This window comes from Pagrus major, chromosome 22 (assembly GCF_040436345.1).
Source record: "Pagrus major chromosome 22, Pma_NU_1.0".
Classification (NCBI taxonomy): domain Eukaryota; kingdom Metazoa; phylum Chordata; class Actinopteri; order Spariformes; family Sparidae; genus Pagrus; species Pagrus major.
Window position 1 is genome coordinate 28,640,004 of NC_133236.1, and position 16,919 is coordinate 28,656,922.

A 16,919-nucleotide genomic window follows, 5' to 3' on the forward strand; every position below is an offset into this window, starting at 1 on the left:
CTCGTCTCTTTTAAATATAGATGAACATTTTGTAACGATATCATGACATCTGGAAACCTGCAACGTCTGAGCAAATAAGTTGATCAAAACTTCAAACCAGCATTTGATTAAATGTGTTATGTCGGGATTGCAAAAGCCATCTTAGACAGATTTTTGTGAAATTAAAATGATACTCAGAAATGACAGAAATAACCCAGACGACTTCACCGTTAAACAGCTTTGACATTTTTTGTTGAATTTCTTTTCTCACTTCCTCCTTTGGAAAACCAAATCTCATGACTGATGATCTCTGCGTTTTCTTTTACATTTTACTGTATTAGTTTCCTTAATAAAGAGGTTACAGTGATGAGATCTTCTGAAACATGTTTGAAAAAACTTTTAATACAAAATACTTTTTTTTACAAAACATAACTGGACTTTACAGTACAACTACTGTAAAAGTTGCAGTGTTAAATACATGGAGACAGTCCGGTTCACAGCTCTTTGTCACGTCCTCCCCCTCCATCATCTCTGTTGCTCTCCGCAGTCCAGTAAAGCAGAATACTGTTAAAAAACTAACAATAAGGAGGCGTGGAGAGGATTCAGGTCAGAGTTTCTGCAGGAAGCGGAGCACCAGGTCTCTCAGTGTGGTACGCAGCGGCTCGTTGTTGTCACAGACGATGTGTGTCCCATCCTCCTCCAGCTGAATCAGCGTGTCCTCGGCCTGCAGGTGCAGGATGTGTCCGTCTGCCGTCTCCTCCACCTTCACCTCTGAGATACCGTGCTGCAGGGGAGGAGGAGAGAAATGCAAAGTCAAGGTTTTATAGATGTGTTTTTCTGCTTGTCATTCAGCCGTGGATGCAGAGGGGGGGAATTTTCATTCTTTAGGCTAAAGGTATAATATCCCGGTCTCTTTTGGAGCTAGTTGACCAGTTTTGTTTTCAAGATCAAGAAGAAACTGTGCATTTGTTGCACTTCAGCTGCCAGCATCTAAAGCCTGGGCCTAAACTCCGTATCTAGGGAGTGTTCAACTGCTGGACTCAAGTCTCCTACTTCACTGTAAGTCCATTCCTCAGTGTATGTGCTCTGGAGGCTTCAAGTATCCACATCACACTTGTGTATGCTGAATTACTTACAAGGTTTATCGCTTCTTATTACAATGTCTGCCCATGCTTTAAATTCAATCTAAAATGTCGTACTTTAGATTTATTATTTTAAATCCCCGGCCTCCGCTATAAAAAAAAACTACTAATCCCAACAACGTTATGCATGAGGAGACTGTAATGTCAGATAAGATGAGATTCAAGGGTGCCATCATCTCCTCTGGGAATACTAAAGCCACAGTTAAATGAGGGCGCAGTGTCAAGTACAGAAATTAATTTAAACTGCTGGCTGTTATAAAAACACACAGATGTCTGCAGATTTCACACCTTCTGCAAAGTGGCCAGGAAAGCTTCCAGGGGCACCGCTCCACTCAGCAGGGGTTTGGGGGCCAGCACTACTGGAGGCTCCTCTATCACCCGCTTCCTCTTCTTGCTGGGGGGCACTGGAGGGGGTTTAGGAACCGACTGGCAACACAGGAGAGGAAAAACATTGATGTTTGGCAAAGTTACGCTAATTGTGTCCATATATACAAAACTATCATTGTAGTGCAAATACACATGACAGACACACACTCACCTGCAGCGTGTGTTTGTTGTCCTTGGAGTGCAGCACTGCAGACACTGTTGCAAGGGAGACGCCAGGTTTAATCTCGGAGGGCACCAGGGAGTTGGCCAGCTAGGAACACAAGAATGTGGCTCTTAGACGTGAAAATCAGCCACCTGGTTTCTGAGGAGTTGGATTATCACCATAATACAATCCTCTCTGTAACTGTGGCAGCTTTTTCTACACCATATGCCATTGTCATCTACCCACACACGAGAGAGTTTAAAGTCTGCGCTCACCATCTGTTTCCAAAGTTACAGAGTTTATCTTTCATTCAACACTGTCAGCAGAGTCTGTCAGGTTCCTTTTAACCAGACAAGTTGAAGAATATACATTCATAGCCACATGAGTTCGAGCCGTCCTGATGCGACTCACCTCAGGCAGTATGTAGACGCGCTCGTAGCAGCGTCTGAAGGGCAAGTTGAGTACAGAGCAGCGTCTGTAGGGCATGGGAGGAGGCTGCAGCTCCAGCATCAGATCAGAGCGGTGCGACTGGGTCAGTGGAGGCTGAGTGTACTGCTCTGGACACACCACATGGAGGGGCTGCAGGAGGGGGAGACAAGAGACAGGGGTCAACTCCTGATGGGTGAAACAGTCCTCTGAGAAGCTTTTAACCACATTGGCTCCAAAGTTCGAAGGGAAAATCTCCACACTGATGTCTTATTATGTGTTAATTATCCAAACAGACTGCGCTAATCTAGAATTCATAAGACCTGTGGGTAACAAAACTGTGCGTGTCTGGCTGAAACTCTGCTGTCCCATGACCTCTGCTGTCACTTGATATGTGGTTGCCTCTTAATACCTACTGTCAGTGTTTTGGAAATGAATCTGAAAGCCTGCATCTCATCAGGAAAGAGACGGTGGACATGTTCACCATCTTAGTTTTAAAGAGCATGTTAAAAGGGTGTTTATCACTAAACAGTACAGCCAAGGCTGATGGGAATGTTTTTAGTTAGAGAAGTATTGGACCTGAAGGGGGTGCCAGAGGGAATTTAAAAAAATCAGGGGATCATTACTACAGGTTAACATCTTCCCCTATGTATAGCATTATGCAGGAATTTTTTGAAAAAAAAAAGTGAGAATTTCTCATAATATGACAAATTGGGGAATCCTCATAGCTACTATTTGTATCATACAAGAATTATAGCGTCAACTGAATCATTTACAGTTCGCTCTCCCTGCAGCATTCCCTGCGGCTCTGCCCTGCATGCTGAGCTCACAGTTCTGTTTTTCTGTATGTGCTTTGGCCTTTTAGCTTGTCAAATAGTTTCCATCCTCTGGTTTTACCCACAGGATTGCTACTGACTCAGTGTTTATTGGCTTATTGCACAATTCTCTAATCAGTCTTGCGTGGGAACAAAAAACCTGTAAGGCAGCCATTTCTGCACTCAACAAATTGATAGTTTTCCAGTCTTTATCTCGCTCTATTTGCCAATAAAAACCAGCACATTTCCACTATAAACCAACGGTTATAAAATCAGTTCAGGTGCAATCCATTTACTGCATACTTCTGCTTATTTCTCTTATATAGTGCTAACAGTAATATTACCATATTTACGAATGGGATGGTAATATGACACATGTGTAGGCCGTACCTGGACTTCCTTGAGCAGCTTTGACACCTGGTGGAAATTGAGCCGCGTGTCAATGGGACAGTAAACACACTTCATCGCCAGCGGCTGGTAAGGAGCCAGAGCATCCAGGTAAGAAAAGTCTGGCTCTGGTGGTGACAAAGAAAAAGTCACAGAGACTTTTAGAAACATCACTTCACATACATGAAAACACCTTTGTAATAATGGCCAGAGTATAATATAGGAGTGCTTGTAACACAGCTGAAGTTACCTGTGAAGATGATGGTGTTGAGACTGGACTTGCCCCACAGCTCCATGAAGTGAACCACGTCACCAAAGCGCAGAGACGGGTGACCGGTGAAAACCACACATGGCTGACGGAACTCACTGCTGAAGTCTCCGTGAATACTGGGGTAGTGCTTCAGCTTGTTGGTCTGGATCAGCTGAAACAACACAGGAAGAGAAAAGTCAACATTACTGTTTCTAGCTTAGGAGCAGAGACTGACGGGAGAGACCGGTGCTCAAGGAAATTCAGAATGTCACGAAGAGCGTTTGTCAAACTGTGTGACCTGATGAAGGATTTCACGAGCCCGGCCCCCGACCAGAGGACAGTGCATGTCGCTATACCTCTAACAGTGCGAGTAGTAATAGTGTTGTACAAGCTCGGTAGCTGCGGAGAGTAAAGGCTGATCACATCTGTATCAGCTCGTGTTTTAACAACATCCGGTTTCTTTTACGTTTATACACGTGGTTGTTGTCCATTGTTACGTTCGGCAAAAACATGGGTAGTTTATTAAAAAAAGAAAAACGACTAACTGACTAACTTTGACTGATTTACAGAGTTTTCCTAATATAAAATAGTCTCCATGTAAAGACTGTTTAACATAAAATGTAAATAAAAATATACTTGAATATGAATGTAGTTGTTCACACACTGGTTGCTCACTGGATTTTGAAATGTAACGAACACTGAATATTAATATAAATACTGAAAACCGCCATGTTGTACAGATATCAGACAACTGCGTTAAGTTTAGGACTGCAGCTAACAATTATTGTTTTTATTGTTCTCAATTAATCATTTTCATCAAGTTGTTTGGTCTGTAAAATGTCAGACAATGTTTGGCAAATACCAGGAAGACGTCCATCACTCAGAGAGTTTATTGTTAAAGATGAGTGCAGACACCAGCTTCCCACATTTAAGAAGCTGGAATCAAGAAATCAATTATCATTACTTATCAAAATAATTGTAGATTAACAGTTGATAACTAATCTATCAATCAATTATTCATTGTAGCCCCAACTTCATTACAGAAACCCTCTCCAAGCTTTTTACCGACTTACAAGGTCACGTCAGTGCAGATAAATAATAATTATATCGACTTTCTCTGAGACGTATCACCGTTCTTCACTAGAAGGAGACACAGCAGCAGAACTCACCTCTGCATGAGGGAATGGAGGCTCTGGGAGATACACCTTTGATTGCTTGTTATGGCAAAGCCTACAACCAGAACAAATAATTAAAATCACAAATTTAATCTGAAGATCCCAACATTATGCTGAAGAAAACACATGCACATGCAGTTGCTTACAAATATTTCAGTTTTACGTGCCTGTAAATAACATTGAAATCCAGGAAAACACAACTGTGTCACAGAAATTACTTTTGTTTGCCGCAATACAACGTTCTGGCAGAAGATTGTTATCAGTAGAAGCTGCACTGCTGCAGTCAACATTAGTAGATGTTTGACTTCAGCACTAACACTGCCTGTTGCCTCCACAATGTTTTGAATGTGAAATGAATCACGGGCAAAAACTAAAAGGTAAGGTAAGGCTACGCTGGGTGTACAAAATGTATCATGTGGCACACTGATGGATTTTTAGGCACATGTACACAAATGTGATATTAAATATTGCTTAAAGAGTAAACAGCTGCAGTACATCTGACACTTTAAGTTGGTTTATTCTTAATCAGTCAGCATCTTTGTTTCATTTCCTGTTATTTCTTTGCTGCTTTCGTTCTTGTAGAATGTCAGATTTGCAATATAACAGCTCCTCACCACTCAGCGAAGATCTGAGAGAACTCCAGCGAGCTGTTGGCGACAGGTGAGATGAAGTAGAAGGGCGTGGTCCCCAGGTTGGCGCTCTCTATGAACTGGTACAGACACTCCAGAAGATCGTATATCACCCCCGAGGAGTAGCACGGCACCAGCACATTGCCTCCGGCTCGAATGGTCATGGCTAAAGGCACGGATTGAATAAATAACCAACATTAAAACACTCAGAATCAACAAAGACGAAGAGAAGAGAAGTAGGACAAATATTTCAACATTATGAAACTTAAATTTCCAGACATTAACGTTATCCAGTAAACCTACCGAGGTTGCTGCAGAATTCTCCTAGCATGCCATCTGGGTTGGCGGTGGGCATCTGGGTGAGGCCTGTCAGAATCAGAACATCACTGTTCTTCAGGGAGCTTTGGTCCATCGGCTGACAGAAGAGAAGAAGAAGAAGAACAAATACTTATTATTATAAACAACCCTGTCAAAATGTTCCAGTGATTTAATTATTGTTCAAGAGACAACCGGTCTCTCAGTCACTTCTAGCTCTCTCGTCTCTCTCTCGCGTTAGGACTGCTGACCCACCTGTGGATGTGTGGTGAGGAGGGATGAACCTGACACATAGGAAACTTTCTCATAATGAGACTGGATGATCCAGTTGGAGCTGCCCAATGAGTAACCAGAGCTTAAGGGGGAGACCTGCACAGCTCCAAACAACTCCTGGAGGAAGAAAGAAGTTGTCACTACGAGAACAAAAAAGAAAAACAGCAAAAAGTGGACAGGTACATTTATTTTAGTCCTTTGTACAGGCAGAATCATTAATCCTGCCCTCACGGTGCACTGGTGTATGACTGTGCAGACGATGTAAGAGGAAAGAGGCTCTTACCACTTTCTGTGAGTAACCCACAAGCTGAACTTTGCTTAGGGCAGAGTTGACCTCCTGCATGCTGTAGCACCGCTTCCACGTCCACACATCTACTGCATCCTTCAGCGGCCCAGGGAGCATCCTGACAAAATAAAATCAGGGTTTCATTCATATCATGTTGTATTATGTTAAAAGCTGTTCAAAAGTAACAGAAGGTTAAATGAAACTAGATGATAAAAAAGTACCAAGTAAACCAAAGCAAGAAAGAAAAACAGAAAATTCAACTTTATAAAAGATGGTATGAGATGTCAACAATCACCCACAGACACTCAGTTTTTCTCTTCAGTTCACCTACCTTTGTATTTCTTTATTCTTCCAGCAGGTGGCGGACTGGGCTTTGGGAACTCTCTCCATGAAATTCACCAGTTCCTCCATCAACAGTCTGAGGAAAAACACAGCAAAACATCTCAGCATTTCTTACATATCTGAAACCAAAGTCTTAAGATTCACAATACAGCATCAGCGGTGATCTATTTCTCTGAGCTGACGTATTTACTGTTCAAACTAAAAAACACGACAAAGCACAGTTGTTTTTCGACCTCTATCTCTTTTTACATAACCATGATAAAAATGAGACACACGCTGTTAGAATTACGGCACATTTTCCTCTAAATCATAATAAAAACAATATGGTGAAGTTTTCATCCCTACCTGCCGATCTGCAGGGTGGGCTCTGTAGCATACACTGTCCCAGTGAAGCCTGTGTGTTCAGTGATGTAGGGCAGGGCCATCATACAGTGGTAGTTAGAGATCAGGATGACATCAATGGTAGAGAGATCCAGCAGCTCTTTCTGTGACCAAAATAAAAGTGAAATACAGTTTATTCAGATCAAATGCGTATTGTATTCTAAGTAGAGCAAATACACTTGTCTGAAGCATGTGACTGTTGTCTTAAGTAAGATAAAAGAAATGCATTTTAGTTAAATCCTCAGTTTGTGTTGTGGCTGCGTGGTTTACCTCAGGGAGGCAGAACTCTGGCTGCGAGTCCACAAACACACGTCCTGCACATTCCTTCAGCTCCTTCAGAAAGAAACAAATAGTTGTATTACCTTTCTAGCTATTTGTCACACATTTGCACTTTAATGACATGGACAGGAAACTTAACTTTACGTTTGCCGTACCTTTTCCAAGTTTAACGTTCCATCCTTAGAGACCCAGCCAGGTAGCTTGGAGAGTCTTGGGCTGAAACGGCACAAAAATAGAAACATGCATCATGATTCAGAACAACGAGAACTCAACCACCAGTGAAATGATGGACTGAAAAAAAGACAGACCCAGCCCTGATGTCAGCGACTCACCTGTGCACGAGAGGAAGGGGCAGGAAGTTGAGGACGGAGGTGGTGTCCAGCCCACAGTCCAACATGATAGTGGTGGATTTGAACTTGAGGACATTGCAAGGCAATGTTGGATGGCCAGACAGACAGTACTGAAAGACACGAAGGAGTCATCAGAGATAAACGTAGACAGATAACTACAACTGTGCTAACAACAGAATACACGACAGATACAGCAGAAGCAGGATATTCATTATCTATTTATCTTATGTATTTAGTTTTGCTTTTTGTCCTTCCCTCTCTTCCTTTTCTGTGATTTTGCCTGTTTTACCATTTTTAGTCCTTTTACTTGTAATAACTCATTTTGAGTTCTGCCTTTTTGTTTTAACTCACCTCAGACTAAACTTCCTTGTGTTTGTCTGTTTTCCTGAGTTTCCTGCTTTTGCTTGATTGTCAAGGCAACTTTGTAAACTCTCTTTTTAAAAAGGTGCTTTATCAATAAAGTTTATTATTATTATTATTATTATTATTATTATTATTATAACATCATGACATTATATTCAGTCCAGGCAAGAGATGCTGTCAGTCTGTAGGTCTGTGTAAAGACACAAATACTCAGTCTCACTACAAGAACAGTGATTCATTTATCATTTTAACCAATTAAATCAGTATTTTACATAATTTACAGACGTTATATATCAAATAGTTTGTACAAATTAGCTGCTAGCTGCCTAGTTGACGTTAGCAACAGTGGTCCAGACAGGACCAAACACATATTAGCCGCTAAGCTAACAGAGAAGCTATAGCTACACGTACCCTGCACGACTAAGTAACGCGTTACTACAGTCAGCTGGCAGTTATAGATGACGTGGCTTTAATAATAATAATAATAACAACAGTTTGTTACTCACCAGTTTCATTTTCAACACTAGTTAACAAGTGATGCGCTAGCTGTAGTTAGCCGGCTTTGCTAACCCCGCATCCTGCAAACAACTGTTTCAGTCGGGACTCTACGTCACTTCCTGTCTGCAGCGCCCCCCTGCGGACCCGGAGTGTTTCTCCAGTGACACACGCGGGGGACACACACGCGCCACGCACCGCGCCGAACAACGCGTGCGTGTTTGTTTGTGGCTGTCCCGAGACGCACGCGGCGTCTCACACGACATCCGTTAAATATAAAGTCAGAGCGAAGACAGTTTGTTGTCAACAAACGCACGTGCCAACAGGAAGCGGGTCGAACCAGAGCCGTAGATAAATGAGGTCACCCGGTTTCACCAGGGGCTTACGTGTGATTATTATTATTATTATTATTATTATTATTATTATATAGGCTGAACTTAACGTGTTTACTGTAACTGTTAAATTACATCACGTTTAGTGTTAGTTGGGGAGCGGGGTGACTGCTACAGGACCTTGACGCAACCCTTCCCCGTCCACCGCTCTGGATTAGCCGCCTCCCATGCTAGCAGCGGCTAGCTAACACTCCAACACATCCTGTCAAACCCCTCCCGAGTGACTCACAGCGGGAGATTAATCCCGAGAAAGTGAGATAAGTTACGCGGTAATGTTGCGAAACTGATGTAGTGACGTCGGCGCGCGGCTGCTTCTGTATCTCCGGTAGGCCTCGTGTTTTCTTTCTTTTTTTAAAATAAAAAGTTATATTGGTGTTTTTGTGGCTAACGGGGCAGCTAACCGGGAGGACGCAGAGGTTAGCTCGTCTTTCCACAACGACCGAGGTCGATGTTTTCTCATGGAGGACTTGTTCAGTTGTTAGTCAGGAGGATTTGCGAGTGGGGGAGGACAGGTAGGGGTCGAAACACTGACACGGTTAATATATACACACACACACGCGCAGGTAAATGTGAGGAGAAAACACCTGGACGGAGGCTACATGGGAACTCAGGTGACGTCTGGGGAAGTTAGTGAACTGTCACATGTCGTAATAACTGCTCGAGCTGAGCCAATGTCTCCTGTGAGTCTGTCCTCTTACTCAAACACTCAACACAGGAGTCAGAGACATTATTTACATTTACATTAAGTCATTTCTTACATGTTAAATAGGTAGAATATTCCTATATTGTAAAGAAAATCAATGCATTTGGCTTTTTTTTAATAAGTTTTCATGTGTTTTCACAGTCTGCTCACATTCAGTCTGTGTGCAGACAAAGTCTGAGTGTGTATTTTTGTGTCAAGTCATGTTGTCTGTGTCATGCCTGTTACTCACCCGTCACTGCTTCCTGTTAATGCTGACTGGAGTATTTAATCAAGCGAGTGTCCCTGTGTTGAACAGACCAGAGGAGGTGCACGCTCGGCTTCTTAACCATGGGGAACGCCTGCAGTAACAATCTTGGGATCCCTCCCGCCAAGGGCCCCAACGCTGTGGGCTGCACCGACTTCATGATGGACCACACCGCACAGGTACGAGCAGAAGTGTTACAGAGGATACGAGCGCTTTGTCTGCATGTGTGATGACAGTGTAAATGAATTAAAGAGGACGAAGAGGACAAAGACAGTCGTGCTGACTTCTTCTTGTTCACAGGGGAGCTTCTTCCGGCTGTACTATCCCTGCCAAGAGACTGAAAAGGCAGAAAAACCCGACTGGGTCCCGTGCAGGGAGTATTTTAACGGACTGGCAGACTTCATGAAAATCAACAGGACTCTCAGTGAAAGGATTTTCAACTACCTCTTTGGTAATTTCACTTCAATTAGTCACACAGTGTGCAAACATTTCACAACTCCTTTATACGAGTATCTGTTCAGGAAGCTGGTATTGTTGTTGCATGTAGTAATGTAGTTATTATTACCGCTTAAAATATTTCCATGCATGAATGTTTTTCCCCAAAAGGGTTTAGAAACTTGTTGCGCCACGTAGTGTAGTCAAAGTTGTGTTATTGTTGCGTTACAATCCAGAGAAGACTAAAATAAATGTGTACATTACTAAGCAAGAATAACTCAATGAAAGCAGAAGTCGTGTCCCTTGTTACTATTATAAATGACCTTTCTCTGCTAAGTTTCACCTCTGCGAGTTAATGTTGTCCTTAAAAAACTTGTGCTTGTATTGTTTGTTTTTTTCAGGGTCCTTTAAGATCCCAGCCAACTTGGATGCTCCGTTTAAATCAAATGGAAAATGTCCTGTAGTTATCTTCTCCCACGGCCTCGGAGCCTTTAGGTAAACACACTCAGTCTGAACGCTGCTGAAGCGTCTGCTCGTCCTCATCAGTCACTGTAAATGGGCTCATTTATATCTTGTTGGTGTTTTCTAGGACTTTGTATTCAGCTATATGTGCAGAATTGGCCTCTCGGGGCTTCATTGTGGCGTCTGTGGAACACAGGTATGTGTGTAAGGTTTTTTATTTTTACTAAATATACTTATAGCTGATGTCTAATCGTCATGATGATGTCAGGATTTATTTCGTCGAGTCACAGCACATAAATCAAGGTAGTACGGGCTTCATAGTGGTGTTGGAAATCCTTAAAAAAGCTCAAATTTTAAATTGTGGGAAGTTTTGAAAAGTGCTGAAATTTTAGATAAGGTGCTTGGAATTGAAATTGAAACTTTAATGAGAAGTTGTTTTGTATTGGCTCAGGTTGTATTCAACGCCAAGTCTACGTAGAGACAGATGACACATATTCAAATATGAAACTTTGTGTGTTTCCCTTTTATTTGTCACCCTGTAGGAGGCCATCATGAATCATAATATGGCTCAATTATAGTACAGTAATATCGCTTTTATTGTGATGAAGGGAAATAATCATTTTGAGTGTATATATGTGTTTTTTAATGTAATTACCACAGATGTAAGTTGCTGAAAATGCTTGAAAAGTGCTTGAATTTGACTTTAGAAAAGGTGAAGGACCCCTGATAATAGAAGAGCTGTACAGCAGTAATTCAAACAGACCACATGTTGGAGGCTTTTATGTATAGAGTCTTTAGGGATTTGAACTATATTCAGACTGTGGGCTGACGACATGCACGCTGAAAATGTGAAACTAAGGCCGTGTGTCAGTTGGAGGAAATTCTAGTTGAACGTTACGTCAAGCGAACAAAACCAGAGGGCAGTCTCTTCTGCAAGCGGCTGTCTGTTTATCTGTGGAGTAGGAGTGGAAAGGGTGTGCAGACAATGGTACGAACCAGGTCATCACATTTCTTTTCAGTATAGAGACAAGGGGACCGTATGGAGATGAACATAAAGGCCACAGTCCGTCCGTCGCTCATGTGGACTGAAGTGGTATTTCACCGAGTTTTAGCGGCTGGTTCACGGCTAAAGCCACAGAAAAAAAGCATGTGCGTGTGCTGTGAAGTGGTTTATATAGCTGTGACGTTGTTTCACATGCCTGCACTGACAGTCAGAGGTCAGTCCCGCCGCTCAGCCGGTGCTGCCTTTGTCACACTGCCAAATTATATTGTTTAGCCTGTGAGCAAAAACAGACCGGTCAGAGAAAATAATCCATTATTGATCTGCAACCTAGAAACTTTCCTTATTTCTTAATCATGAAACAAGACGTACCGTAGGCGACATTCTAGTTATATTCATCTTTTAGTTTAATTTAAACTTTGATTGAATTTTGTTTAAAGGGACAGTTCACCCCAAAATCCAAATACACATGCATCCTCTTACCTGTAGTGCTTTTTATCCACCTAGATTGTTTTTGTGTGAGTGGCTGAGTTTTGGAGATGTTGGCCGTAGAGTCTGCCTACGCTCGGCTTGTGGTGCTCATAGCATAAAAAAAATACACTGGAAAAACTCGTCTCTCCAGAAATCATGACTCAGTTACTCAAGATCATCCACAGACCTTGTTGTGAGCAGTTTCATAGAGGAACTATTTTCTTTCTACTGAAAGCCACCTGCAGACTGTATTACTGCTAAGAAGGAAGCGTGCACCTCCTGATGGACGAGAGACTCGTGACCGCATGGGATGTAAACATAAATGCTGTCGTCCTCAGCTGACCTGTGATGCTGGCTAGCTTAATTAGCTTATTCAGCTAGCCACTAGCACTACAGGAGGAAAAATATGCATTTTTTGTTTCGAGGTGAACTAAGTGTCTTTAAGGGAAAACTTCCAACACATCCACATTTAATTAAAGGAAATTTAAAAAAGAAACAAGCTTTTTCCTGTGGCCGTTAGCTTTTGATTCATCATAATTTTGCATACGTCTTCCCTATGCAGAGACCAGTCAGCCTCGGCTACGTATTATTTTCGTGAGAAGACCGAGTCAGAGAGGGCGAACGATAACGTGCCTAAAACATCTGCCTCAGCCCAGGACAGCATGGTCAGAGAGTGGATTTACTACAGAGCTCTGCAGCACGGGGAGAGTGAATTCCCCCTCCGCAATAAACAGGTAAGAGGTCTTTCAGCGCTCTGCTTGGGAAGGTTAAAACCTGCGTGCCATGCTTCTCACCGTCATGAGACATTATTCCACTTATCTGCGGGTGGAAGTTTGGAAGTTTTCCAGCAGCTGGATTGCACAACAGCTGAACTTCACACACACTAACCAAAGTGCTGCGTGACGCTGATGTTCGAATCAAACCACATCCTTGTTGCTTCAGCCTCCTCTTTGATATTTTATGTGATACGTGTCACAGTAGATCTTTTCCTCTTCTATCTGTGCTTTCTGTATCAGGCTTGTTTTTGTGTGAAGCTGTAGCAGTATTTGCCGTATGCTTTTTCATTTTCTCCTAACCTGTGTGAATGTTTGGTTTCATCCCCAGGTGAAGCAGAGAGCAGATGAATGCATTCTGGCTTTGGACAGACTCACTCAGATCAACTCAGGGATACCAGTGCAAAATGTTTTGCATACAAAGTTTGACTGGACGACGTTGGAGGTAACCTTTTCATGGACTTTGTTGTTGCTTTTGAAATGAAGATCAGCCAACGAGGCAGCAGCACACAAGCTTTAACAAAACAATGGGGGAAAAAAAAGAAATGTCAAGATGACAGGAAGTATGTGCCCAACAGATACCAGTGGTTATACAAGCCGGAGCATGAAAAACGTGTCACAAGAGTCAGTTTAAGTTGAGTTGTCGCACAGGCAGAGAAGAAACAGCTCCTGATGAACCAGTGTAGTCTCACAGCGGTGGGTGATACAACAACATCTGGTTATGATACGATAACGAGCAACACAAGGCCAATATCACCGATATCAATACTGATACTTTTTATTATTAAAACACAGGTGAAATACCAAAATGATTAAGTTTCATGTTTCAGGTTTGAGGTATATTCATTTTGCAGTTTTATTAACATGATTTCTTTAGATAACAGGTTTCAAGGAGCTGAATATATTATTTGGATGTCTGAATATAGTATGCTATATTTAATCGGTATGATATTTATTTCACTGTATATCCCTCCTCTGCAAACGACTCACCCAGTGAACTAATCGCAACCCTAATTTTATTCAAGGTAACTTGATGTGGTCGCATGTTGCTATTACTGCATTTTTAGGTGGTTTGAAATGTGATTTAAATCAGATTTCCACAGATGCGTCTCAGTCCAGACGTTCTGGCCGCTCGTATCGGATTTTCAAAGCGTCTTTTGTGTCACTCGCAACGCAACACACGACAATGACCTCAAACCCAGAGAGACAGAAGTGCATCAGAGCGGCCGAGCAGAATCCATACAGCAGAGTGGTGTGGAGACAACACAGAACAACCGTCTGTGGAGTCACGCTAAGATAAACTGACTTGACAGTACGATCTGAGAACACCATGATTGATCATGATTCTGGGGTGGAAAGAGTTACTGACACGTACGGCGGTACTATAGCAAGATACAGATATGTTGGTGATGTCTGGACCCAGAAATCTCCGTCTCTCAGACCTGATTTGAGAAACAAACCAGCCCCAGACTGGACTTAACGTGATTAAAACTTAATCCATGAACATTTCTGCCTGAGTCACGTCAGATGACGACAACTCCCACGATCCCACGCTGCTCCACATCTTCGTCAAACTACATCTCTTGTTCTCATTGTTTTGACTGAGAGACCCGGAGCAGCAGAAATTATGTACCGTGCATGTAATTGTTTTCTCTTCTTTAATGGCACTTCCTCTTGTCTCCTGGCTGACAGAACTCCATGGACCTGTGTAGGATAGCAGCCATGGGGCATTCCTTCGGGGGAGCAACTGTGATTGAAGCTCTGTGCAAAGAGGTTAAATTCAAGTACGTAAGGATTTACAATGTACATCCATCAAACAACGTGTCTGCTTGTCTTGTAGGAGCTGCAAGATGATACAAGAGAACAATTACTGTTTGTTATTTTTAATTATAAATTCAAAGTGAAGACTTACAATCTGACAATAAGAAATACAAATCTAACAAAAACACACAGCTCAGCAAAACCAGTACACAATCTTGGCTGCAGTTATTCAAGTAATGTGTGTCCTCTTTGTATTTTGAAACAACATCACCTGAACTCTCTTCAATCAGGTGCGGTGTAGCGCTGGACGCCTGGATGTTCCCTTTAGACGACGAGATCTTTCCACGGGTGAAGCAGCCGATCTTCTTCATCAACTCGGAGAAGTTCCAGTGGGCGGGGAACATCAGCCGCATGAAGAAGCTGGACTCTGCCAGCATACAGAGGAAAATGATCACCATCAGGTACGGGCAGAACCGACGTTAGGTGAAAATGAAGTCAGTGTAGTTTTGTTGGTTGTGTAGAAATCTGTGTTTTCTTTGAACTGCTTTCCTTCATCAGAGGGACGGTCCACCAGAGCTTCCCAGACTTCACCTTCCTGACGGGCAACTGGATCGGGAAGCTGATGAAGCTGAAGGGAGAGATCGACCCCGAGATCGCCATAGACCTCTCCAACAAAGCAACACTAGCCTTTCTGCAGCGTCACCTCGGTAAGAAGCTTTCACCATCCCTGCCAGTCATTTCTTTGAATTTCTTTATATTCTGTGTACTGAGTGATGAAGTGAACCTTGTTGGATTTTGCAGGTCTGGAGGCGAACTTCAATCAATGGGACCCTCTGATTGACGGGCAAGATGAAAACCTCATTCCAGGAACAAACATTACTGTGCTTCAGTCTGCCATCTGAACGGCCTTGTGTGCTGCAGAAACTTCCCCGCGACCGTCTGCTGAACGGTTCCACCTGGTGCACGGGACTCGGTGGAACGGTCCCAAAATGTGAAGCCAGGTCCAGCTGGCTCTTCAGGATAACATTTTGGTGTAGTAATAGATAGAAGATAATCTCTACCTCACCAGCAGGAAGGATTTGTTTTACCCGACAGCGAAAACGCTCTCAGTGGACCAGCGTTTGTTTCATGAGGCCTGAATGTTGCGTACGAGCAGCTGAACACTTCCTCTTTTTACCGTTAGTGAAATCTTCACTATTACCAGTAGTTTCTTCTATAAGATCTTTTAATCATTTTCCTCTTTGAGTGTATATAAAGCCAACTGAGATGATCATGTTATTTCACACAAATACTGTACGTCTCTTTGGATATACGGCTTTCCAGCAGAGGTGAGCTCCACTATGATTGCAGTGTGATTACGTGATGAGGCCTGTGATGAGAATCGTATCCAACCAACGGGTTCTGCATTGAAGACTCCTGATTTTAGTTAATTATTAGCTGAGATTGTGAACTAAATGTATCCATCCTGATTCAGACGACAGCGACATAAGCAAAGCAGCGTCGTTAAAAGAATACAAACACTAAAATGTTCTAACATGCCATATCTCACAGCTCTGTTCCTCCAGGGTCAGTATCATGTTACAGCCTTCTACTTTTATACACATCTGCCATTTATACACAACAGAAATCCAATAAATCTGGTTTGTATACAAGTTCAGTTTGTCCCAACTTATTCATGCGACTTGTTCTTCTTCTTAGCATTAGTCTGAACTAGTAGTTCAACCGCACTGAGGGTTTAAGTCTTTTCAAATCAATTTGGGATCTCAGGGTTTACAGAGAGCCATTTCATGTTTTATTTTTTTTACATTTTTAAAACTAGTTTTGCTGTAAACTTCCAAAAAGGTTCATGAATTGCCGGGACTTTCCATTTGCATGAGGCTGAGCAGTTAATGACTCATGAACTTATCCTTTAATGCTGGGAGTTTAGAAACAGCTTATAAAGGCTAAAAGTGAAGCTTCTGAACTTGCTTGTGTAAACTCCAGAGGTCTCCTACCAACAGCTGTTTGTCGTCATCATGCTGAAAAACTGAAGTCTTGACACTTGTTCAAGAAAGACCGATAATTTAAAATACAGGCCTCCTACCAAGTGCCTGTATGAAACTGTCTGAGTCTTGTTAAATAGCTTTTTTCGTTTAGTCTTCAAATTAAATAATCAATACCATGAATTACCTAAATAAACTATAATCCTGTTAATGCTTTCCATCTGATAACGAACTGTACAGTTTAAAACCAGCAGTGTGAAACAAAATGGTACCGTCTTCA

The 16,919-nt window shown here is 42.3% G+C and overlaps 2 protein-coding genes across 4 annotated transcripts; one reads left to right on the forward strand and one right to left on the reverse strand.

Moving 5' to 3' along the window:
- Nucleotides 1–361: 361 nt before the first annotated feature.
- Nucleotides 362–8,510, reverse strand: ints9 (integrator complex subunit 9). Its single transcript, XM_073492551.1, has 17 exons — nucleotides 8,428–8,510; nucleotides 7,541–7,668; nucleotides 7,364–7,424; nucleotides 7,200–7,262; nucleotides 6,894–7,033; nucleotides 6,538–6,624; nucleotides 6,204–6,324; nucleotides 5,903–6,037; nucleotides 5,636–5,747; nucleotides 5,318–5,498; nucleotides 4,698–4,758; nucleotides 3,529–3,700; nucleotides 3,282–3,406; nucleotides 2,062–2,229; nucleotides 1,660–1,758; nucleotides 1,410–1,547; nucleotides 362–763 (listed from the first exon to the last, which is right to left on the reverse strand). The coding sequence occupies exons 1-17, from the start codon at nucleotides 8,434–8,436 to the stop codon at nucleotides 587–589; spliced, it is 1,977 nt and encodes a 658-aa protein (XP_073348652.1). The 5' UTR covers nucleotides 8,437–8,510; the 3' UTR covers nucleotides 362–586.
- Nucleotides 8,511–9,005: 495 nt separating this feature from the next.
- pla2g7 (phospholipase A2, group VII (platelet-activating factor acetylhydrolase, plasma)) lies at nucleotides 9,006–16,309 on the forward strand. Of its 3 annotated transcripts, none has more exons than XM_073492553.1 (11): nucleotides 9,006–9,133; nucleotides 9,807–9,934; nucleotides 10,056–10,206; nucleotides 10,592–10,685; nucleotides 10,780–10,848; nucleotides 12,686–12,857; nucleotides 13,228–13,341; nucleotides 14,589–14,680; nucleotides 14,948–15,118; nucleotides 15,216–15,364; nucleotides 15,459–16,309. In XM_073492553.1, the coding sequence occupies exons 2-11, from the start codon at nucleotides 9,839–9,841 to the stop codon at nucleotides 15,557–15,559; spliced, it is 1,209 nt and encodes a 402-aa protein (XP_073348654.1). In that variant the 5' UTR covers nucleotides 9,006–9,133; nucleotides 9,807–9,838; the 3' UTR covers nucleotides 15,560–16,309. The 3 variants fall into 3 exon arrangements, with proteins under 3 accessions (XP_073348654.1, XP_073348653.1, XP_073348655.1); XM_073492552.1 differs by having other exon boundaries at nucleotides 9,031–9,320; XM_073492554.1 differs by lacking the exon at nucleotides 9,006–9,133 and adding an exon at nucleotides 9,399–9,488.
- The last annotated feature ends 610 nt before the right edge of the window (nucleotides 16,310–16,919 follow it).